Genomic DNA, 23,231 nt, shown 5'->3' with positions numbered 1-23,231 from the left:
ACAGTGAGAGGCCCGCATACCGAAAAAAAAAAATACCATGAAATTTAAGTTCTAATTCATTTTGCCCCCTTTGCTGAGTAAATCTTAGTAAATCATGTATTTTAGTAATGGGACAGTCTCAAAATTAGACATTAAGGTGGAGAGCTCAGTGTTTTCAACAGTAAAGCATCTCATCACCAATTTTAGTGTAAAGTAATATCTGAGAAAACCTTGAGAGTAAAAAGAGGAAATCCTGAAATAAAGCAGAGTAAAGGAATTCTTGTTCTAGCAAGGATCATCAGAGAAGCCCTCCTGGAGGATGGTCTGTCTCAGACAAAATGATCAAATAGGGGATGAAAATAGCAGAAAAGGCAGAGAGGTGGGAAAGTATGCCTTGTCCACTGTTGTAAGGGTCAGAGAACAATAGCTATGATGAACCAGGAACTGCATCCATTCATATACTTTCCCTGTGCCATGCAATGCAGATGAGATTAATGATGCCAGTTCTAGGTGTGTACAGTAGGACAGAACTGAGCTGTATAACCCCTGATGTTTTCATAGAGGTTCAGTCTCCTTTCCTGCTCCAGCACTGAGTCTCATCTTTATTCTACTTAAAATGGGGAGATCATCACAGAGCCACTGATGCCTTTTCTGCCACCAGAATTATCCAAGGTTTACGGTATTAGTTTGGGAAAAAGAAAAAATAAAAGAAAATAAATTTGAGATGCAGATTGCAGAATGGGAGAGAAGAAAGACTATATGGGAGAAGCATTCGAGTTGGAAAGAAAAGAATTCCACCTTATAATTTAACTAAATCCCCACTTGGTGCAAGTGTTCCAACTTCCCTCTCATGCCTAACCTTTCTAACCCTAAATTTTGCACATAACTGCTTGTCACTGAATTTTGGGTTTTGTTTTCTGAATTCTTTATCTTATTTCCTAACCACCATAATGTTCTACTCCTGATTTTCAATTAAAATTTATTTTCCAGAAATATCCACTTACTCTCTCCTGGCAGTTCATTCACTTCACCATGTTCTGGACCCGGGCTAGACAGTTTCCACACTATCTCCTAACCAACCTATAAGCACAGGCGATACTAAGAAATATTTAACAAACTGCATGGTGCAAGGATTGACCAACTAGAACAAGTGTCCACTGTAAATGGCCAGTATAGTCATACAAGACAATTATCACTTCACTGACCTTATCTTCCACAATTTTCTCCCTCATTCCACTCCAGACACACTGGCCTCCTCAGAGTTCCTCAAGCTTCCAGGAACACTCATATTTCAAAGACATTTGTAACTGTTGGGCTTTTGTCTGCCTAAAAGATCTTTTTCTGAGTGTATTTGGTTTGTACTTATCACTTTCTATTCTATATGTTTTATTCATTTTACTCATTTTATTCATGTCTCTACCCATTAGAATGTACACTCCATAATGGTAAAGATCTTTTTCTATTTTGTTTCCTGTTTTACTTCCAGCATATGGAAGGGTGACTGGCACAGAGCCTGGGCTCAGTGATTATTTTTGTATAAATTAATTTACTAATTTAATCTACAGAACAGTGCCCTGATATAGATAATTTTATTATCTCCATCTTATAAAAAGGGAAATTGCAAATCAGAGAGACTGTATAATTTGTCCAAGAATACACAGACAGTCAGTGGCAGAGCCTGGATTAATCTCCATCTATTTGATTACAAAAGTCATGCTTTTTCTACCGTGCCATGCTGCCTTTAAGGAGAAAATGGTTCATGGTTGGTATCCGGTCCAACACAGATGTAGATGTGCGGATTTTGTGCCCTCTTAAATTCCCTTCTGGCCAAAGAATTGTATTCCCCATGATGGATCTAAATCACTCTCAACATGGCTTATATGTTTATGTTTAGATCTTGAGTTTCCAGGATATATACTAGGGCCTTAAGGAAGTACAAAACAGAAACAACAGTGTAGAAGAGGAGGGATTGGAGCTTAGGGAGGTTGATCCACAGGCACTCACCAACAATTAAAGGTAAAAGAGAGAGAGAAAAAGGCAATTATCTCAAGTTTCTAGTTTGGAAAATTGGGTGGTAAACAAAAATAAGAAAGGAGGAATTCATTTACCATAGACGGAAAGGTATGCATGGGAGAAGTTTTGATACGTCTTTAGGACTTTAGAATTTTAGGGCCAAGATATCTGAGTATCCAACTGGTTCACGGCCCAACTCATTATGTCCTTTCCCATGTAATGTGCTTCTCATTTTGATTACCTGTCCTATATCCCTAGTTATGAATTTTCCTGTTTCCTTCATCATGTCATTATTTCTGATTTAGCTTCATAACAATTTGGCTGAAATAAAGTGGCTTAAAATTTTGAGCAATGCAGACTGAAGTAGAGGGGAGAGCAAGGTGAGAAGAGTGGAGATGAAGCTGGGGTGCTGACTCAGTAGGAGGGCTTATCCTGCTGGAGGCATCAGCATTCCATGGAACTGCATCCAAAGAGACAAGGCAAAACAGAGATTGGCTCAGGATATATCAGTAACTGGAACAATCCAATGTGGCAGGAAGTGTCTGTAATTTAAACCAGCGGTTCCCAGCCTTTTCAGCACCAGGGACCGGTTTTATGGAAGACAATTTTTCCACGGGCGTGGGTGGGAGATAGTTTCAGGATGATTCAAGCACATTACACTTATTCCGTGGCTGATCTGACAGGAGGCGGAACTCAGGCAGTAATGAGAGCGATGGGAAGCGGCTGTAAATACAGATGAAGCTTCACTTGTTCACCCGCCGCTCACTTCCTGTTGTGCAGCCAGGTTCCTAACAGGCCAGGGACCGCCACTGGTCCCTAGCCCAGGGCTTGGGGACCCCTGATTTAAACCTTATGGGAGCCCCATAAAAAAATATGAGACTCAAAGAAGGCCAGGCAACTGAGGCTTATATTACCATCCTGAGCTAATCAGAAGTGGGTAGAGGTCTGGGGCTTCAAAGGGGAGGAAGAAAATTCACAGGAAGATAAGAAGAACAGATGTTTGGTAAATAGATGTTTGCCCTATCATGAAGATAAGTCTTTCTGATGTAAAAAGCTACCTTTGGTAATACCTCTCTTTCGGTAGAGGCCCCCTATCTAAATTCTTTTAGGTAGGTTTAGGGAGATGTAAAAAGGTTTTCCTGAGTCTGCTGGTTCTTAATTGCCTTTAGCTCAAAATCCACACGTCAAAGTGCGATATTTGGGGGTGACATTGTACTTCTCCTCATTCCTAACTCTTATTTAGACTCTTCAGTAGGTTTTGCATCATTTGCTCATGTGTCTCTTGGATTTGTCGCTTTAAGCAATTGTCCTCCAACTCTGGGATTTATTTCCCCTGCCTGTTCTGACTACTGGCTCTACCAATTATTGGCTCACATGGCCATCCTAGCCTCCTAAGGGAAGGGAGCTTGGAACTGGAAAGATGGATGTAAGGGGCAATAGGATCTAAGAAAAACATAACTATCTTCTCTACTTGAAGTTGCTAACGTCTACTAGCTGTATACGTGCCAGATTCAACCTGTAGTTTTTCCCTTATATCTCTTTCTGGAGGCTGTTGCTGGCACTTCTGATGTGTGATTGATGTGGCATTCCTTAATCAGATTACCAAAAGTTGGGTGTTGATTTTATTTTTGCAGAAAGCAGAACAAAGGAATCATATATATATATATATATATATATATATATATGACCTAAATGACAACACAGGAAGGATGAAAGTATTTGGTGTTTGGAAAAGAGAACAAAATACAGTGTAAAGAAGGGGATAAACTTCAACTTACATTCTTCAAGCTGTCAAAAGCTGGAGAAAAACTACAGCTGAAATCTGGAGTTCATAGTTTCATTAAGGTGAGAACTTCACGGAGGAAAGGCAACTCTCCAAAAGGATAACCTTTTGTGTTCACTTTCAGCAAACTGGACAGGTGCTATTGAAGAGGATATGGTGTGGAAGACCCTGATATGTAGTACACTTACAGCTCACAGAACTTAGGAGCTTCCTTTTAGGAAATACACATCCTAGACACACAGTTAAGAGGACATGGACTTCATAAGGCAGAGACACATGCTGTGGCACCCACACAACCCTACAGACTGTTGAATACTTAGTGTTCAACACTAAGTCTAATGCAGGCGGTTTGCCCAAAGTTGGACAAATTATTCTGAAAGAGGTATATAAAAGTAGACACAGACCAGGTATACCTTGAGGACACATTTCTCAAAGTCAATTCCTTGCACCTACCATAGTCCAGGGAAATTGAGTCAGGATAAACCCGTACTGCTGACTTTTCATCTCTCCCTCATACCAGTACATCTTGCTGCCACTACTTGGTCCTCTTCCCCATTTCTTAGCTTTGTTTGCACTGGCTGCTGTCTCCCTTTTTAAGAGTGGGGTGGAGACTTGAGACACTGGCATATGTGACCTTGTTAAGTAGGAGTGTATATCTCGAGCCAGATTTAACTTCAGAAGAGTGATTCAAGAGTGAACAATGTACTAGGAGGAAGGAAAGAAGACGATTTTATGAGAAGAAAAGAAAGATGCACTTTAGGAGGACAGTGGAAGCATTGAAGGGGTAATGGATCAACTTCATCTCAGACTATGTATATGTTTTCTCCATCCAGGTTATTAAGGTGAAAAATTGAAATGAAATGGATCAATTCAGATCAACTGGTCTAAACAGCATTTAATTGAAGAATACCTAATACAGACAGCCTCTTCAATCAGACTGTGAGTTACTGGAGAGCAGCAGTACACAGGTTCCTTCCCAAACCCAGGCTAGTCAGAATGGGATAATTCCTGGATAAACAATTCCATACAGATGAGTAAAAATAACCAAATTCACAGGAAATCACATATGAAAGATTTATAGCATGAAAAGATTGTCAACCTCACAGATAATCTGAAAAATGAAGTTAATATAAAATTTACTTTTTTCTTATGTTTAAGTGCACTAGAAGACCACTAAGGTTCCAAAAGAGGGCTTGGCAAAATTTTTCTGTAAAGCACCAAATAGTATATATTTTAAGCTATGTGGGTCCTAGAGTCTCTGTTACGGATGCTTAACCTTGCACTGGCTACAAAAGGAGCCATAGACAATCCATAGATGAATGAGCATGTCTGTGTTCCAATAAAACTGTATGGTGGACATTGAAATTTGAATTTGATATAATTTTCATGTGCCACATTCTTCTTTTGATTTTTTCCCCAAGCATTAAAAAAAATACATAAGAAAATTTTTTGATAATTTAAACTTCACCGAAATGAACATGTCTTTTCAAAAGTTACCTTTAAATCATGAAAAGGCAAGCCAAAGATTGAGACATAGTATTTGCTAGTCACATAGCCACTAAAGACCCTGTACCCAGAATTTATAAAGGATTCTCAAAACTCAGTATTATGCAAACAAACAGCTGAATTTTTAAGATGGGCAAAAAAAAATACATAGGTGGCAAATAAGGACATAAAAAGATGCTCAACCTTATTTATCTTTAGGGAAATGCAAAATAAAACTACAGTGAGATACCACTATGCACCAATTAGAATGACTAAAATTTAAAAAGATTGACCATACCAGGGGCTGATGAAGATGAGGAGGAAGTAGAACTGTCATGCAATGGTGGCAAGAATGTTAAGTGGTACAGAACTTGGCAAAAAAGTTGGACAGTTTGTTTGTTTTTTAAAATTAACATGCACTTACAATGCTAAACTCTGAGGTGGATGCAGAGCAACTGATATTCTCACACATTGCTCAGGGGAATGAAAAATGCTACAGCCACCTTAGAAAACAGTTTGGCAATTTCTTTTTTTTTTTTTTTTTTTTGCGGTACGCGGGCCTCTCACTGCCGTGGCCTCTCCCGTTGCGGAGCACAGGCTCCGGACGCACAGGCTCAGCGGCCGTGGCTAACGGGCCCAGCTGCTCCGCGGCATGTGGGATCTTCCCGGACCCGGGCACGAACCCGTGTCCCCTGCCTCGGCAGGTGGACTCTCAACCACTGCACCACCAGGGAAGCCCGGCAATTTCTTATATATTTGAAATACATTTATCATATGAACCAACAGTCTCACCCCAAGATTTTTATTCATTGAAAATGATAACACAGGTTCACACAAAAATCTGCGTGGGAATATTTGCAGCAGTTTTATTTGTAAATATGTCAAAGTGTCAACAATCCAATTGCTCCTCACTTGGGGAATGGATAAACAAACTTTGGTGGGTCCACACATTGAATTCTATGCAGCAATAAACAGGAATAAACTGATACACACAACTACATGGATGAATCTTAAACGTACTATACTAAGTGAAAGAAGTCAGACTCAAAATGCTATATACATTTTAACTTCTATTTTAGGAAACTCTGGAAAAGGGAAAAGTTTAAGTTAAGAAGCTATATCAGTGGTTACCAGGAGCTTGGATTGGAGGAAGCCTTGACAATAAAGTGTCATGAGGGAAATTCTTGTTATGATGGAACAGTTCTAATCATTAGGAACATGATCTTACCTTCTGTCCCTTATTTTTCTTACTAGGGGAGTGAAAAGAAGAACACTATCAACCCTCTAGAGCTAATATAAGATTAAGTGACACAAAATAATTGCAAAACACCAGGTACCAAGTATGGGATCAAGAAATACACTGTAAGGAAACTATATTCAATATCCTGTAATAAACCATAATGGAAAAGATTACAAAAAAGAATACATTCATATGTATAGCTGAATCAGTTTGCTGTACAGCAGAAATTAACACACACTATAAATCAACTCTACTTCAATAAAATACATGTAAAAAACTACATTGTAAATTTCAGTGTTAGCTATCTACTTTCCGCCATTGTACTCTAAACTAAATTAATTATTCGTCAGTGTTTGCCTAATGCAAGTCTTTGCCTGGAGCAACTTCCTCATAGGATCCACACATGTGAGAACCAGGAAGTATAGCTGCAGAGCTACTTACCTGTTAGTACCTGAATAAGTAAGTGGAACCAGTTATTTCACATCAGACAGGGCTAGAATTACTTCCAACATATACTAGTGACTTCATGCAAATCATCAGAAGCTGCCTTATTTGGTACACAAATTACCCAATTATGGCCCCTCCAGGAGATCAATTCTGAAAAGATATCATTGTTTTGGACTAAAGCAACTCCACCCTAGGATAGGGGTTGGCAATTGAAGCATAGACTGGATTTCAGCTGGTCTGGCTTCCTCTTGGGTTTCTTTGAGCAGGGCACAGCTTGTTCAACCTGTTCATTCTTTACCAGAGTTATATTCTGTAAAGATCACAACCAAAGTATAAATCCAAATATTGCTTGGGTCTTAAGTATCCCTATCTGATTTGAAGCCCACAGACTATTTGCTTTTAAGCAATGAACTAGACTCCTAGGGAGGCATGTCTTTAGGAAAAATCATGTTTATTATTATTTCCAAATTATAAAAGTTATAGATGCAAAATTAGGAATTGAGATGGTAGAGAAAAGTATAAAAAAATGCAAAGCACCCCATTCCTAAGAATTAATGGCTAGGATACATATTGTGGTATTTCAACCATATGTATACATATATACTTTTTTTCTGTACTTCGATCTTAGCTCCATAAACATCAATATTAATGACATCCAGGTTTTTAGAAGAACAGCTATAATCAGGCTTCCATATATGATTCAGGATTGAATGGTTGTTCCTTGCTTTTCCTGGGCTTGGTGACCTTGAAGAAGAAAGAGATAAGATAAACAATGAGATGACCCTGATTATACATTTCCCCCTTCACTCACACTGTGTCACCTTGCTATGGGCTGCCTCCCTTTTTCTCTTCCCGTCTGAGGGGCTCTTCTCCCACTCTCACCTATCTTCTTTAGTGAATTCCTGTCTTTTGAGTCACCACCCCCAATTCTTGGCTGGAACCCTGAAATGAGATATGCACTCGCACCCAGCGTGAGTGCATGTGGACAGGCAGGAGTTATTGGAGAACAAGAGAGAGGAAGGAGCAGGTGTACTCAATGCCAAGAGTTGAAGGGAAAGTTCTCACTGGAAAGAAAGGTGGAAGAAAGGGGCAAAAGTTATTCCTGACACCATGCTGTGAAGGAAGGATTGGGATATATCATTGAGAGTCTGAGTAATGGCAAGATCAAAGAGCATGTGCATGTTGGTGGGAATGTAAATTGATGCACTATGGAGAACAGTATGGAGGTTCCTTAAAAAACTAAAACTAGAACTACCATATGACCCAGCAATCCCACTACTGGGCATATACCCTGAGAAAACCATAATTCAAAAAGAGTCATGTACCACAATGCTCATTGCAGCTCTGTTTACAATAAAATAGCCAGGACATGGAAGCAACCTAAGTGTCCATCGACAGATGAATGGATAAAGAAGATGTGACAGATATATACAATGGAATATTCCTCAGCCATAAAAAGAAATGAAACTGAGTCATTTGTAGTGAGGTGGATGGACCTAGAGACTGTCATACAGAGTGAAGTAAGTCAGAAAGAGAAAAACAAATACCGTATGCTAACACATATATATGGAATCTTAAAGAGAAAAAAAAATGGTTCTGAAGAACCTAGGGACAGGACAGGAATAAAGACGCAGACATAGAGAATGGACTTGAGGACACGGGGAGGGGGAAGGGTAAACTGGGAAGAAGTGAGAGAATGGCATGGACTTATATATACTACCAAATGTAAAATAGGTAGCTAGTGGGAAGCAGCCGCATAGCACAGGGAGATCAACCCGCTGCTTTGTGACCACCTAGAGGGGTGGGCTAGGGAGGGTGGGAGGGGGGAGACGAAAGAGGGAGGGGATATGGGGATATATACATATGTATAGCTGATTCACTTTGTTGTAAAGCAGAAACTAACACACCGTTGTAAAGCAATTATACTCCAATAAAGATGTTAAAAAAAAAAAAAAAAAAAAGGGGGGGTCTTCCCTGGTGGCGCAGTGGTTGAGAGTCCGCCTGCCGATGCAGGGGACGCGGGTTCGTGCCCCGGTCCAGGAGGATCCCACATGCCACGGAGCGGTTGGGCCCATGAGTCACGGCTGCTGGGCCTGCCCGTCCGCAGCCTGTGCTCAGCGGCGGGAGAGGCCACGGCAGTGAGAGGCCCGCGTACCGCAAAAAAAAGGATCATCAGAGTAGCTACTTCATAGGGTTATTCTGAAAATTAAATGAGAAGGTCTACGTAAGATATTTAGCACATGTCCAAAATTATCAATATCATCCACTCAAGCAAGCTCTGTTCCACATTGACTCTCTTCAGTAATAAGCAAATTCGACATTAGCTGATTCCACATGTTTTGTGCAATGATTGGGTCCTATGGGATTAACTGCAATTAAGTACTCCAAGTTTGATGTCCTTTATCCCTACATAGGCATCTATACACAGACTGGAAATCCAGAGAGCACTAAAAGCACCATCATGATGAATGGCAGGGAGCAAAATTACAGTATAAGAGTTTTTTACAACCTCAGTCACAAAAGAGATTTTGGGGAGAACACTTAATCGTAAAGACATTTTTTATATCTACTATTTCACTTAAATGTCAGATTAGAGAATAGGCTTTAATTAAAGTTTGTAATAAGTAAAAAAAAAAAAAAAAAAGAGCATGTGCATTTCTGAGTGCCTGATATGTCAGCCTTTGTATTTGATCTGTTTGCATTCCAGTGCAGGCATACCTTGAAGATATTATGGGCTCAGTTCCAGACCACTGTGATAAAGCAAATATTGCAATAGAATGACACACAATTTATTTGCTTTCTCAGCGCATAGAAAACTTATGTTTACACCATACTGTAGTCTATTAATGCAGTAGCATTAATTAATGTATTAATCAATGTATTCATGTACATACCTGAATCAAAAATACTTTATTGCCAAAAAGACATTAACCATCACCTGAATCTTCAGTGAGTCCTAATCTTTTTTTTATGGAGGAGGATCTTGCCTGGATGTGGATGGCTGCCAACTGATGAAGGTGATGGTTGCTGAAGGTTGGGGTGGTGGTGGCAATTTCTTAAATAAGACAATGATGAAGTCTGCTGGATTGATTGACTCTTCCTTTTCATGGAAAATCTCTCTATAGCATGCATTGCTGTTTGATAGTATAGGGGAACAAAGTTTGCCACATTTACCACCCCAAAATATGTCTTTCTGGCATAAGGATTAATTTATGTTGATTATTTTTAAGAAAGAGAAGAGTCTGTAAGTCTTTCTTTTCACCTCCCCTTTAGCTGTGTAAAGAATTTAGATAAAGGGGCTGTTGCCAGAATAAAGGCCTCATCAGAGGTACCTGCAAAGAATATGGGCTAGGTGTAGTGGAGGAAAACTTGGCAGGGCCCAGAGATCAGAGTCCAGTCTGTGTCCCATCCTCTCTGCATGCCCAGAAACCATTTGTTTACCAAAACATTTGTTTTTCCATCTTCATGTGAATTGTCTTTCTCCCCAGTGGAAGTCCCAAACAACTACCCCCAACATACTCTTTTGTCATTAACTGAAGATGGTATTTAAGGTGAGGGTTTCAGTCATCTTGGTGAGTTACTCACTTTTTCTGGGTCTCTCCCATGTATACATGCTAGTAAACTTTTGTTTGCTTTACTTCTGTTTATCTGTCTCACGTCAATTTAATTCTTAGACCAGCCGAAGAATCCAGGAGGGTAGAAGAAATTTTTTTCCTCACCGAGAATAGCATTTTACACACAGTAGAACTTCTTTCAAAATTGGAACCAAACTTCTCAAACCCTGCCAAAGCTATATCAACTAAGTTTGTGTAATATTATAAATCCTTTGTTGTCATTTCAACAGTATTCACAGCAGCATCATCAGGAGTAGATTCCATCTTAAGAAGCCATTTTTTTAATTCACCCATAAGAAGCAACTCATTATACGCTGAAGTTTCATCATGAGATTGCAGCAATTCAGTAACATCTTCAGGCTCCACTTCTAATTCTAGTTCATTTGCTATATCTACCACATCTACAGTTACTTCCTCCACTGAAGTCATGAACCTTTCAAAATCATCCATGAGGGTTGGAATCAAACTTCCTTCAAATTTCCTTCAAACTCTCATTCATGTTGGTATGTTGACCTCTTCCCATGAAATAGGAATGTTCTAAATGACATCTAGAATGGTGAATCCTTTCCAGAAGATTTTTATTTGACTTTGCCCTGATCCATCAGAAGAATCATATCTACTGCAGCTATATAGCCTTGTGAAATGTATTGCTTAAATAATAATCCCTGGGCTGCAGAATGGATGTTGTGTTAGCATGATAACAACATTAATCTCGTTGTACATCTCCATCAGTGCTCTTAGGTGATCAGGTGCATTGTCAATGAGCAGTAATATTTTAAAAGGAACCTTTTTTTTCCTGAGCAGTAGGTCTCAACAGTGGGCTTAAAATATTCAGTAAACCATGTTGTAAACAGATGCACTGTCATCCAGGCTTTATTGTGCCATTTACAAGAGCAGAGGCAGAGTAGACTTAGCAATCTTAAGGGCCCTCAGAATTTCAGAGTGGTCAGTGTGCACTGATTTCAACTTAGTCACCAGCTGCGTTAGTCCATAACAGGAGAGTCAGTCCATCCTTCAAAGCTTTAAAACCATGCACTGACTTCTCCTCTCTAGCTATGGAAGTCCTAGATGGCATCTTCTTCCAATATCAGGCTGTTTCATCTTCATTGAAAATCTGTTGTTGAGTGTAGCAACCTTTATCAGTCATCTCTGCTAGATCTTCTGTATAACTTAGCTGCAGCTTCTACATCAGCAGCACTCGCTGCTTCACCTTGTACTTTTATGTTATAGAGATGGCTTCTTAAGCCTCATGAACCAACTTCTGCTAACTTCAAACTTTTCTTCTGCAGATTTCTCACATCTCTCAGCCTTCACAGAATTGAAAAGTGTTAGGACCTTACTCTGGGACTATTGTAGCTGGTTTGACCTTCTATCCAGACCACTAAAACTTTTTCCATATAAAAAATAAGGCTGTTTTGCTTTGTTATTCATAGGTTCACTGGCATAACATTTTAAAATTCCTTTAAAATGTTTTTCTGTACATTCACAACTTGTCTATTTAATGCAAGATATCTAGCTTTTGACCTCTTTTTTGCCTTCCTCACTAAGCTTAAATGTCTAGTTTTTGATTTAACCTGAGAGATATGTGACTCTTCCTTTCACTTGAACACTTAGAGGCCTCTGTGGGGTTATTAATTAGCCTAATTTCAATATTGTTTTGTCTCAGGGAATAGGGAGGCCCAAGGAGAGGGAGAGAGATGGGGGAATGGCCCATCAGTGGAGCAGTGAGAACACACATAACATTTATGAAAGAAATTTGCCATTTTATATGGGTGTGCGGTTCATGGCACTCCAAATGATTTCAATAGCAACATCACTGATCACAGATCACCATGACAAATATAAGAATAATGAAAAAGGCTGAAATATTATGAGACTTGCCAAACATGACACAGAGACTCAAAGTGACAAATGTTTTGGAAAAATGGCACCAGGAGACTTGCTCTACACAGGATTGCTACAAACCCTCAATTTCTCAATTTGTCAAAAAAAAAAAAAGAAAAAAAAAAGCAATATCTGGAAAGCACAAGAAAATGAAGTGCAATAAAACAAGGTATGGCTGTGTTAACTTTTGTTAGTGTTCCAGGAATCCATCCCACATGAATGTGTATATGTGAGTTTGACAAAGACCATGGAATATTCCCTGTAGGACCAAACACCTCTGTTGTAGACCAGTATGTGTATCTCACTAAAGGCAGGTAACTTTGTGTTCTGAAATGCTCAGGGGCATCCTTGGTCATTTAGATTGAAATGAGCTGTTAACTATCCTCTGGGATAAAAGGTATTTCTTCTATTCTATACATGATGAATCAGAGGTTCCTAGTATTTAAGTTATTAGTCACCTAGCAAATGACAGAGCCAGTATTTGAAACAAATCTGCCTTAAGGAAGTCCAAATTTACTAAATAATCTACCTGGTCTGAAAATTCAAACAATTCTACAATATTTAGCTTAGATATCATATCCTTTGATAGCCTCTCTGAAGTTTCTCTCTTCAATATGATTAAAAGTACCCTTAAATGAAAACTATAAGATGCTGATGAAAGAAATTGAAGATGGCACAAACAGATGGAAAAGTATATCATGTTCTTGGATTGGAAGAATCAATATTGTTAAAATGACCATACTACCTAAGGCAATCAACAGATTCAATGCAATCCCTATCAAATTACCAATAGCATTTTTCAAAGGACTGGAAAAAATTTTTTTATTTTGTATAGAAACACAAAAGACTCCAAATAGCCAAAACAATCTTGAGAAAGAAGAATGGAGCTGGAGAAATCACGCTCCCTGACTTCAGACTACTACAAAACTACAGTAATCAAAACAGTATGGTACTGCCATAAAAACAAACATATAGATCAATGGAACAGGACAGAAAGCCCAGAAATAAACCCATACACTTATGGTCAATTAATCAATGACAAAGGAGGCAAGAATATACAATGGAGAAAAGACAGTCTGTTCAATAAGTGGTGCTGGGAAAACTGGACAGCTACATCTAAAAGAATCAAATTAGAACATTCCCTAACACCATATACAAAAATAAACTCAGAATGGATTAAGGACCTAAATGTAAGACCGGATACTATAAAACACCTATCACAAACATAGGCAGAACACTCTTTGAAATAAGTTGCAGCAATATTTTTTTGGATCAGTCTCCTAGAGTAATGGAAATGAAAACAAAAATGACCAAATGGGACCTAATTAAACTTAAAGCTTTTGCATAGCAAAGGAAACCATAAACAAAATGAAAAGACAACCTATGGCCTGGGAGAAAATATTTGCAAATGATGCTACCAACAAGGGATTAACTTCCAAAATATACAAACAGCTCATACAGCTTAATATCAAAATAACAAACCCAATCAAAAAATGGGCAGAGGACCTAAATATACATTTCTCTAAAGAAGACATATAATGGCCAACAAACTCATAAAAAGATGCTCAATATTGCTAATTATTAGAGAAATGCAAATCAAAATTACAATGAAGTGTAACCTCACACCAGTCAGAATGGCAATCATTAAAAAGACTACAAGGGGGCAGAGTCAAGATGGCAGTATGGGCTTCCCTGGTGGTGCAGTGGTTGAGAGTCCGCCTACTGATGCAGGGAACGCGGGTTCGTGCCCCGGTCCGGGAGGATCCCACATGCCATGGAGCGGCTGGGCCCGTGAGCCAAGGCCGCTGAGCCTGTGCGTCTGGAGCCTGTGCTCTGCAATGGGAGAGGCCACAACGGTGAGAGGCCCACGTACCGCCAAAAAAAAAAAAAAGATAGTGGTATGGGAAGACACCGAGTTACCATCTGCCCACAACTAGGGAGCCTGCCTGCTGCCGGTGGAGGACCCTGATGCCCAAGGAGATGGAGGAACCCTGAAGTGAATGGGTAGGATGTGGGGGGACTGAAGGGGGAGGCCAGACAGGATTGGCACCCCTGAGGACAGGGAGATCAGGAGACGCAGGTAGGAGGGGCCCTCTGGGAGGAGGAGCTGGAGAGGAGTGGAGGGTGACTGCCCCACCCACTCGGGCCCAGGGAGCCTGCTGAGCTCCCAGGCCAATGCTCTGTCTTCCAAAGGCCCCTCCAGGCCAGATGGGCCCTTGGGAGCATAGGAGGGATGTCGGGGAGATCAGGAGAGGCAGGCAGGAAGGGCCCTCTAGGAGGGAGGAGCAGGAGAGGAGAGGAGGGTGTTTGCCTCACCCACTCAAGCCCAGGAAGCCTGCTGGGCTCCCAGGTGAGGTCTCCTGCCCTCTGGGACCTCTGTTCTGTTGAGCCTAGGCCCCACGCCCCACTGCTCCCAGAGCCTTTTCCAGCACTGTGGGTCCTAAGCACAGGCCCTGCCCACTGCCCAAACCTTGCCCTTGCTTAGGCCCTACCCTCCACAATCAAGGCCTTTTCCACCATTTTTTTTTTCTTTTCCCTCCTCCTCGTTTTTACTATTGTGGTACCTTCCAGTTGATAATTCATTTATATTTTTATTTTTATATTCTTTCTAACGTATCTGTTAGTTTCCTAGTCCAATTTTATTTTCTACATTGTTATTGTTCCCTCTCTCTCTCTTTTTTTTTTTGCCACCCCCACGGTTTGCAGGATCTTCATTTATGAGCCAGGGGTTGGGCAGAAGCTCCTGCAGTGGAACCTCCAAGTCCAAACCACTGGACTAACAGAGAATCTCAGACCCCAGGGAATATTCATCAAACTGAGGTCTCACAGAGGTCCTAATCTCAGCACCAAGACCCAGCTCTACCCAACAGCCTACAAACTCCAGTTTTGGAAGCCTCAGGACAAACAGCAAGTAAGACAGGAACACCATCCCAATAATTTAAAAAAAAAAAAAATGAGAGGGCAAAAATTATGTCACAGATGAAGAAGCAAGGTAAAAAACCTACAACACCAAATAAATGAAGAGGAAATACACAATTTACCTGAAAAATAATTCAGAGTAATGATAGCAAAGATGATCCAGAGTTGTGGAAATAGAATGGAGGCATGGATTGAGAAAATACAAGAAATGTTTAACAAAGATCTAGAAGAAATAAAGAACAAACAAAGAGATGAACAACACAATAACTGAAATGAAAAATACACTACAAGAAATCAATAACAGAATAACTGAGGCAGAAGAACAAATAAGTGAGCTGGAAGACAAAATGGTGGAAATAACTGCTGAGGAGCATAATAAAGAAAAAAGAAAAGAAAAGAATTGAAGACTATCTCAGAGACCTCTGGGACAACACTAAATGGACCAACATTCACATTATAGGGGTCCCAGAAGAAGAAGAGGAAAAGAAAGGGTCTGAGAAAATATTTGAAGAGATTATAGTCAAAAACTTGCCTAACATGGGAAAGGAAATAGTCACCCAAGTCCAGGAAGCACAGAGAGTCCCATACAGGATAAACCCTAGGAAAAACACACCAAGACACATATTAATCAAACTAACAAAAATTCAATTCAAAGAAAAAATATTAAAAGCAGCAAGGGAAAAGCAAAGATAATATACAAAGGAATCCCCATACACAGATTTTTCAGCAGAAACTCTGCTGGCCTGAAGGGAGTGGCAGGATATACTTAAAGTGATGAAAGAGAAAAACCTACAACCAATATTACTCTCCCCAGCAAAGATCTCATTCAGATTTAACAAGAAATCAAAAGCTTTCCAGACAAGCAAAAGCTAAGAGAATTCAGCACCACCAAACCAGCTTTACAACAAATGCTAAAGAAACTTCTCTAGGTGGGAAAAACAAGAGAAGAAAAAGAACCACAAAAACAAAGCCAAAACAATTTAAAAAGTGGTAATAGGAGCATACATATCAATAATAACTTTCAATGTAAATGTATTAAATTCCCCAACCAAAAGGCACAGACTGGCTGAATGGATACAGAAATACGACGCATATATATGCTGTCTTCAAGAGACCCACTTAAGACTAGGGACACATACAGACTGAAAGTGAAGGGATGGTAAAAGATATTCCATGAAAATGGAAATCAAAAGAAAGCTAGAGTAGCAATACTCATATCAGATAAAATAGACTTTAAAATAAAGACTGTTACATGAGATAAGGAAGGACACTACATAATGATCAAAAGATCAATCCAAGAAGAAGATATAACAATTATAAATGTTTATGCACCCAACATAGGAGCACCTCAATATATAAGGCAAATGCTAACAACCATGAAAGAAGAAATCGACAGTAACACAATAATAGTAGGGGACTTTAACACCACACTTACACCAATGGACATATTATCCAAACAGAAAATATATAAGGAAACACAAGCTTTAAATGACACAATAGACCAGATAGATTTAATTGATATTTATAGACCATTCCACCCAAAAGTGGCAGAATACACTTTCTTCTCAAGTGCACATGAAACATTCTCCAGGATACATCACATCTTTGGACACAAATCAAGCCTCAGAAAATTTAGAAAATTGAAATCATATCAAGCATCTTTTCTGACCACAACACTATGAGATTGGAAATCAATTACAGGAAAAAATACTGAAAAAACACAAATACATGGAGGCTAAACAGTGCACTACTAAATAACCAAGAGACCACTGAAGAAATCAAAGAAGCAATAAAAAAGTACATAGAAACAAATGACAATGAAAACACATCAACCCAAAACCTATAGGAATAAAAACCATATGAACATCTCAATAGATGCAGAAAAAGCTTTTGACAAAAGCTTTTGATGCAGCAAAAGCAGTTCTAAGAGGGAAGTTTATAGCAATTCAATATCACCTCAAGAAACAAGAAAAATCTCAAATACACAATCTAACTGTACACTTAAAACAACTAGAGAAAGAACAAAGAAAACCCAAAGTCGGTAGAAGGAAAGAAATCATAAAGATCAGAGCAGAAATAAATGAAATAGAAATGAAGAAAACAATAGCAAGGATCAATAAAACTAAAACTTGGTTCTTTGAGAAGATAGACAAAATTGATAAACCCTTAGCCAGACTCATCAAGAAAAAAAAGGGAGAGTATGCAAATCAATAAAATTAGAAATGAAAAAGGAGAAATCACAACTGACACTGCAGAAATACAAAGGAATATAAGAGACTACTACCAACACCTTTATGCCAATATAATGGACAGCCATGAAGAAATGGACAAATTCTTAGAAAGGTACAATTTTCCAAGACTGAACCAGGAAGAATTAGAAAACATAAACAGACCTATCACAAGTAATGAAATTGAAACTGTAATTAAAAATCTTCAAAAAAACAAAAGTCCAGGACCAGATGGTTTCACAGGCGAATTCTATCACACATTTAGAGAAGAGCTGACACTGACCCTTCTCAAACTCTTCTAAAAATTGCAGAGGGAGAAACACTCCCAAATTCATTTAGAAAGCCACCATCACCCTGATACCAAAACCAGAAAAAAAATCCCCAAAAAAGAAAATTATAGACCAATATCTCTGATGAACATAGATGCAAAAATCCTGAACAAAATACTAGAAAACAGAATACAACAACACATTAAACAGATCATACACCACAGTAAAGTGGGATTCATCCCAGGGATGTAAGGGTTCTTTAATATATGCAAATCAATCAATGTGATACACCACATTAACACATTAAGGAATAAAATCCATATGAACATCTCAATAGATGCAGAAAAAGCTTTTGACAAAACTCAACACCTATTTATGATAAAAACCCTCCAGAAAATGGGTATAGAGGGAACCTACCTCAACATAATAAAGGCCATATATGACAAACCCACAGCAAGCATCATATTCAATGGCGAAAAACTGAAAGCATTTCCACTAAGATCAGGAACAAGACAAGGATGTCCACTCTTGCCACTCTTATTCAACATATTTTTGGAAGTCCTAGCCATGGCAATCAGAGAAGAAAAAGAAAGAAAAAGAATACAAATTGGAAAAGAAGAAGTAAAACTGTCACTGTTTGCAGATGACATGATACTATACATAGAAAATCCTAAAGATGCCACCAGAAAACTAATAGAACTAATCAATGAATTTGGTAAGGTTGCAGGATACAAAATTAATGCACAGAAATCTCTGGCATTCCTATACACCAACAATGAAAAATCAGAAAGAGAAATTAAGGAAACACTCCCATTTACAATTGCAACAGAAAGAATAAAGTATCTAGGAATAAACCTGCCTAAAGAGGTGAAAGACTTGTACTCAGAAAACTATAAAACACTGATGAAAGAAATCAGAGATGACATAAACAGATGGAGAAATACACCATGTCCTTGGACTGGAAGAATCAAAAGCAATCTACAGATTCAATGCAATCCCTATCAAACTACCAATGGCATTCTTCACAGAATTAGAACAAAACGTTTTACAAGTTGTAAGGAACACAAAAGACCCTGAGTTGCCAAAGCAATCTTGAGAAAGAAAAATGGGGTTGGAGAAATCAGGCTCCCCAAATTCAAACTATATCACAAAGCTACAGTAATCAAGACAGTATGGTACTGGCACAAAAACAGAAATACAGATCAATGGTACAGGATAGAATGCCCAGAGATAAACTCACACACATACGGTCACCTAATTTACAACAAAGGAAACAAGAACATACAATGGAGAAAAGACAACCTCTTCAATAAGTGGTGCTGGGAAAACTGGACAACTACATGTAAAAGAATGAAATTAGAGCAACTACCTAACACCATACACAAAAATAAACTCCAAATGGATTAAAGACATAAATGTAAGACCAGACACTATAAAACTCTTAGAGGAAAATATAGGAAAAACACTCTTTGACATAAACCACAGCAAGATCTTTTTTGTCCCACCTCCTAGCGTAATAGAAAAAAAACAAAAATAAACAAATGGGACTTAATTAAACTTAAAAGCTTTTGCACAGCAAAGGAAACCATAAACAAGTCAAAAAGACAACCCTCAGAATGGGAGAAAATATTTGCAAGTGAAACAACAGACAAAGGATTAATCTCCAAAATATGCAAACAGTTCATGGAGCTCAATATCAAAAAAAACAACAACAATCTAATTAAAAATTGGGTGCAATACCTAAATTGACATTTCACCAAGTAAGACATACAGATGGTCAAGAGGCACATGAAAAGATGCTCAACATCACTAATTATTAGAGAAATGCAAATCAAAACTACAATGAGGTATCACCTCACGCCGGTCAGAATGGCCATTATCAAAAAATCTAGAAACAATAAATGCTGGAAAGGGTGTGGGGAAAAGGAAACCTGCTGCACTGTTGGTGAGAATGTAAATTGATACAACCACTATGGAAAAGAGGATGATGACCTAGAGGGGTGGGATAGGGTGGATGGGAGGGAGGCTCAAGAGGGAAGGACATATATGCATATGACTGATTCACTATGGTATACAATAGAAACTAACACAGTATTGTAAAGCAATTATACTCCAATAAAAATATATTAAGAAAAAGATACTATGTGGATTAAATGAGATAATGTAAAGAAAAAAATAGTTACAAGTAACAAATGCTGGAGAGGGTGTGGAGAAAAAGAAACCTTCCTTACACTGTTGTTGGGAATGTAAATTGGTGCAGCCACTATGGAGAACAGTATGGAGGTTCCTTAAAAAGCTAAAAATAGAGTTACCACATGACCCAGCAATCCCACTACTGGGCATATGCCCTGAGAAAATCATAATTCAAAAAGAGACATGTACCACAATGTTCATTGCAGCACTACTTACAATAACCAGTACACGGAACCAACCTAAATGTCCATCGACAAATGAATGGATAAAGAAGATGTGGTACATATATACAATGGAATACTACTCAGCCATAAAAAGAATGAAATAATGCCATTAGCAGCAACATGGATGGACCTAGAGATTATCATACTAAGTGAAGTAGTCAGAGAAAGACAACTATCATATGTTATTATTTATATGTGGAATCTAAAAAAATGATACAAATGAACTTATTTACAAAGCAGGAATAGATTGACAGACATAGAAAGCAAACTTATGGTTACCAAAGAGGATAGCAGTGGGAGAAGCGGAAGTAAATTAGGAGTTTGGGATTAACATATGCACATTATTATCTATAAAATAGGTAACTGAGGACCTACTGTATAGCACAGAGAACTATACTCAGTATCTTGTAATAACCTATAAGAGAAAAGAATCTGAAAATGAATATATATGTGTGTGTGTGTGTGTGTGTAACTGATCCCATTTGCTGTACACTTGAAACTAAGAAAACACTGTAAATTAACTATACTTCAATACAAAAAAATTAAATTTAAAAATATCATTAAAAAAAAGAATAATGAAAAGAAACTTTACACCCACTAAATGGCAAAAATCAGTTCTCGTTCCACCTGCTGAACTCTCCGTAGTAACAGCAGTCTAGTTTTCTTAAAGGCTTCTACTTTGGAACAATAATGACCCCCCAGAAAATCTCACCTTGATGAAACTGTGAATTATGGATCTCAGCTGCCTCTTATCCCCACTTAATGCCAATTCAAAGCAGATGAGTTTAAGTCTATCGCCTTTCTCACAGCTGATTCTGGTCAGTCGTTCTCCATAAACCAGGACTTCCATCACTCCTGTATTATCTAGTATTTCATAATATATGCATTCATTACATACCAATTTCTGCAAAAGAAAATTAGCATCCATCTTCTGAGAGCTGGATCAGGAATTTCCACAACTTTGAAAAATATAGGGTGTTAGTGGAAACTGTTGTCTCAGACCAGTTAATATGAGCTGGAGGTCCAGAATTACAGGTACCAAATAGTGTAAGATGTCTTGTTCAGTTTATCCCCCCATTTAAATTCTCTTTCTGTCTTTCCTTCCTTTAAGTCTTTGTGTGCTGGGTTCTTCTAGAAAACTGGATTACTTTCCTAATTTTTCCTGCTCCCATCTCAGAATAGCTGAGATTTCTTAAGAAACTTGGATATAGTGTGGTCTGATAAACTTCACAGGTTTCTTTGGATCTCCCTGAGAACAAAGGCCATTCATGTCTGACTATGAGTCTCAAAAAGATGGTTGCAAGTCCTCCTTAAGCAGATTATTATTTCAATAAGTAATTCTTTCCTCTATCTTCTCTATTTATTCATTCTTCCCTAATCTGCCCAATCTTGAATCTAGATCATCTACTTCCATTGTTCTAATTTCTATATCACTTACTTTACTCATTAATTCTACAAATGCACATGTGTGCACAGTCACTTAAACAGAGTGTATGGAAAACAACAGGGGGATAGGTAAACAGCCACCCTAGAAGACATATATAATGGATTATGAAACAATACTTCATATAACGGTTAGGTCAGCTAACCTTAGTATTTCTATGATGTGTTGGGACTGAAATACCTACCCTAATTCTAAGAATTCAGCAAAATTCTGCATTTTATTGCCCATATTAATATATTGTGGAATGAAACAACTTGATTTTTCTAGCGTTTTCAACATCCATATTTCTCTTATTAGTTAATGCCAAGGTTTTTTGCTCAACAATTTTTTGATGAATGAATGCGAAGAACTGAGAGAACTTTAGAGGTCAGATGATCAGAATCTTAGCTAACTGTGGATAAGAGCTGATTCTAGGGCAAAGTAGTCTATTGATTTCTGACTCTGGTTGTCATAGTTGAAATCCTAGCTTGGAAGGGCAATTCTTTATTCACAATTAAATTAAGCTGTCACTGAAACAGGAGGCAGAACTCAAAGAAACAAAACCAGAAGGAGAGCTCTCTCTCTTCACCCCCCACCTCTCTCTCTATATCTATATATATAAACATATATAGATGGATATAGATTTGTATGTATCTATATATATATATACAGATATAAACTCTGCCCTTTACTGGCTCAGGGTGGCTATGAATGGATTAGCACAGCTGTTAAAATCCCATGATTTCTGGAGGACTTGCATGCTGTTACCTTGGGAAGAAGCATGTTAAGAGATTGTCTATGTTATATTCTGAAGTGGGAAGACGGCACCCAGCTATCCCTGGTCAGGGGGGCTTTGAGTTCCTGTGTTTATGAAGTTAACCAAATTCATTTGGCAGCTAAGACTTTTACGTTCCAGGGTTGCAGAAGAAATATTGCAAAACAATGGTGTGGGCTTACCTTATGCACCAGAAACACCCCATTCACAAATGTTCCTAGAGCTTGTGAGTAAAGATGACTGATTTTAGGAGTTGCATTTGCCTTTTGAATCAGGCTTTTAGAGATCTCCATCTTTCGGTCAGGGTTAACATCAGACACAGATGAGGCATTGAACACCTCCAGGAACCCATTGCGGCCAAAATAATCTGATATGGCAATGATTTTCTTTGGGATGAACTTCTCCTTCAGGTCAACATGATAAACCTTCACTTGGAAGAACTGGCTCTCAGTAGCCACTGTGGCATGAAACATCTTCCTCTCGCCTTCTCTGACATATGTAAATGGTTCCGTTGCTTTCAGCACCATCACTTCTTTGGGCCCCCTCTGGAAGCCCTCCTCTCTGGGAGCTTCTTTAGGTACAGCCTTCAATCTTGGTTTCTACATAGAAGTATACACCAAAAACAGGCACAATTAAGAACAGGATTCACTCTCTAATGAGAATCATCTACGGCTAAATGTTGACCTCAACAAAGAACATAATTAAGAACATAATTAACATATTAAGAACATAATTAGGTGGAGTTGGGAAAAAAA

General features: G+C 38.6%; 1 protein-coding gene across 3 annotated transcripts in view; it reads right to left on the bottom strand.

Annotated features, from left to right (window-relative positions):
- Positions 1–6,695: 6,695 nt before the first annotated feature.
- The window catches only part of LOC114898489 (interferon-activable protein 203-like), a 38,279-nt gene continuing 21,743 nt past the window's right edge, over positions 6,696–23,231 (bottom strand). For 2 of the 3 annotated variants that reach the window (XM_029228025.1, XM_029228026.1), the window contains 3 exons: positions 22,659–23,075; positions 20,991–21,182; positions 6,696–7,691 (listed from right to left, as the gene is read on the bottom strand). In XM_029228025.1, coding sequence (XP_029083858.1) covers positions 7,629–7,691; positions 20,991–21,182; positions 22,659–23,075 — 672 coding nt within the window. In that variant the 3' untranslated portion in view covers positions 6,696–7,628. The remainder of the gene's footprint in view (positions 7,692–20,990; positions 21,183–22,658; positions 23,076–23,231) is intronic. The other variant, XR_003794382.1, reaches the window with a different exon arrangement.

Source organism: Monodon monoceros, unplaced genomic scaffold, assembly GCF_005190385.1.
Source record: "Monodon monoceros isolate NGI ecotype Baffin Bay Population unplaced genomic scaffold, NGI_Narwhal_1 Super_Scaffold_18, whole genome shotgun sequence".
NCBI classification, from domain to species: domain Eukaryota; kingdom Metazoa; phylum Chordata; class Mammalia; order Artiodactyla; family Monodontidae; genus Monodon; species Monodon monoceros.
Note: the sequence above shows the minus strand (reverse complement) of the source record. Positions and strands in the feature narration are given on the sequence as shown.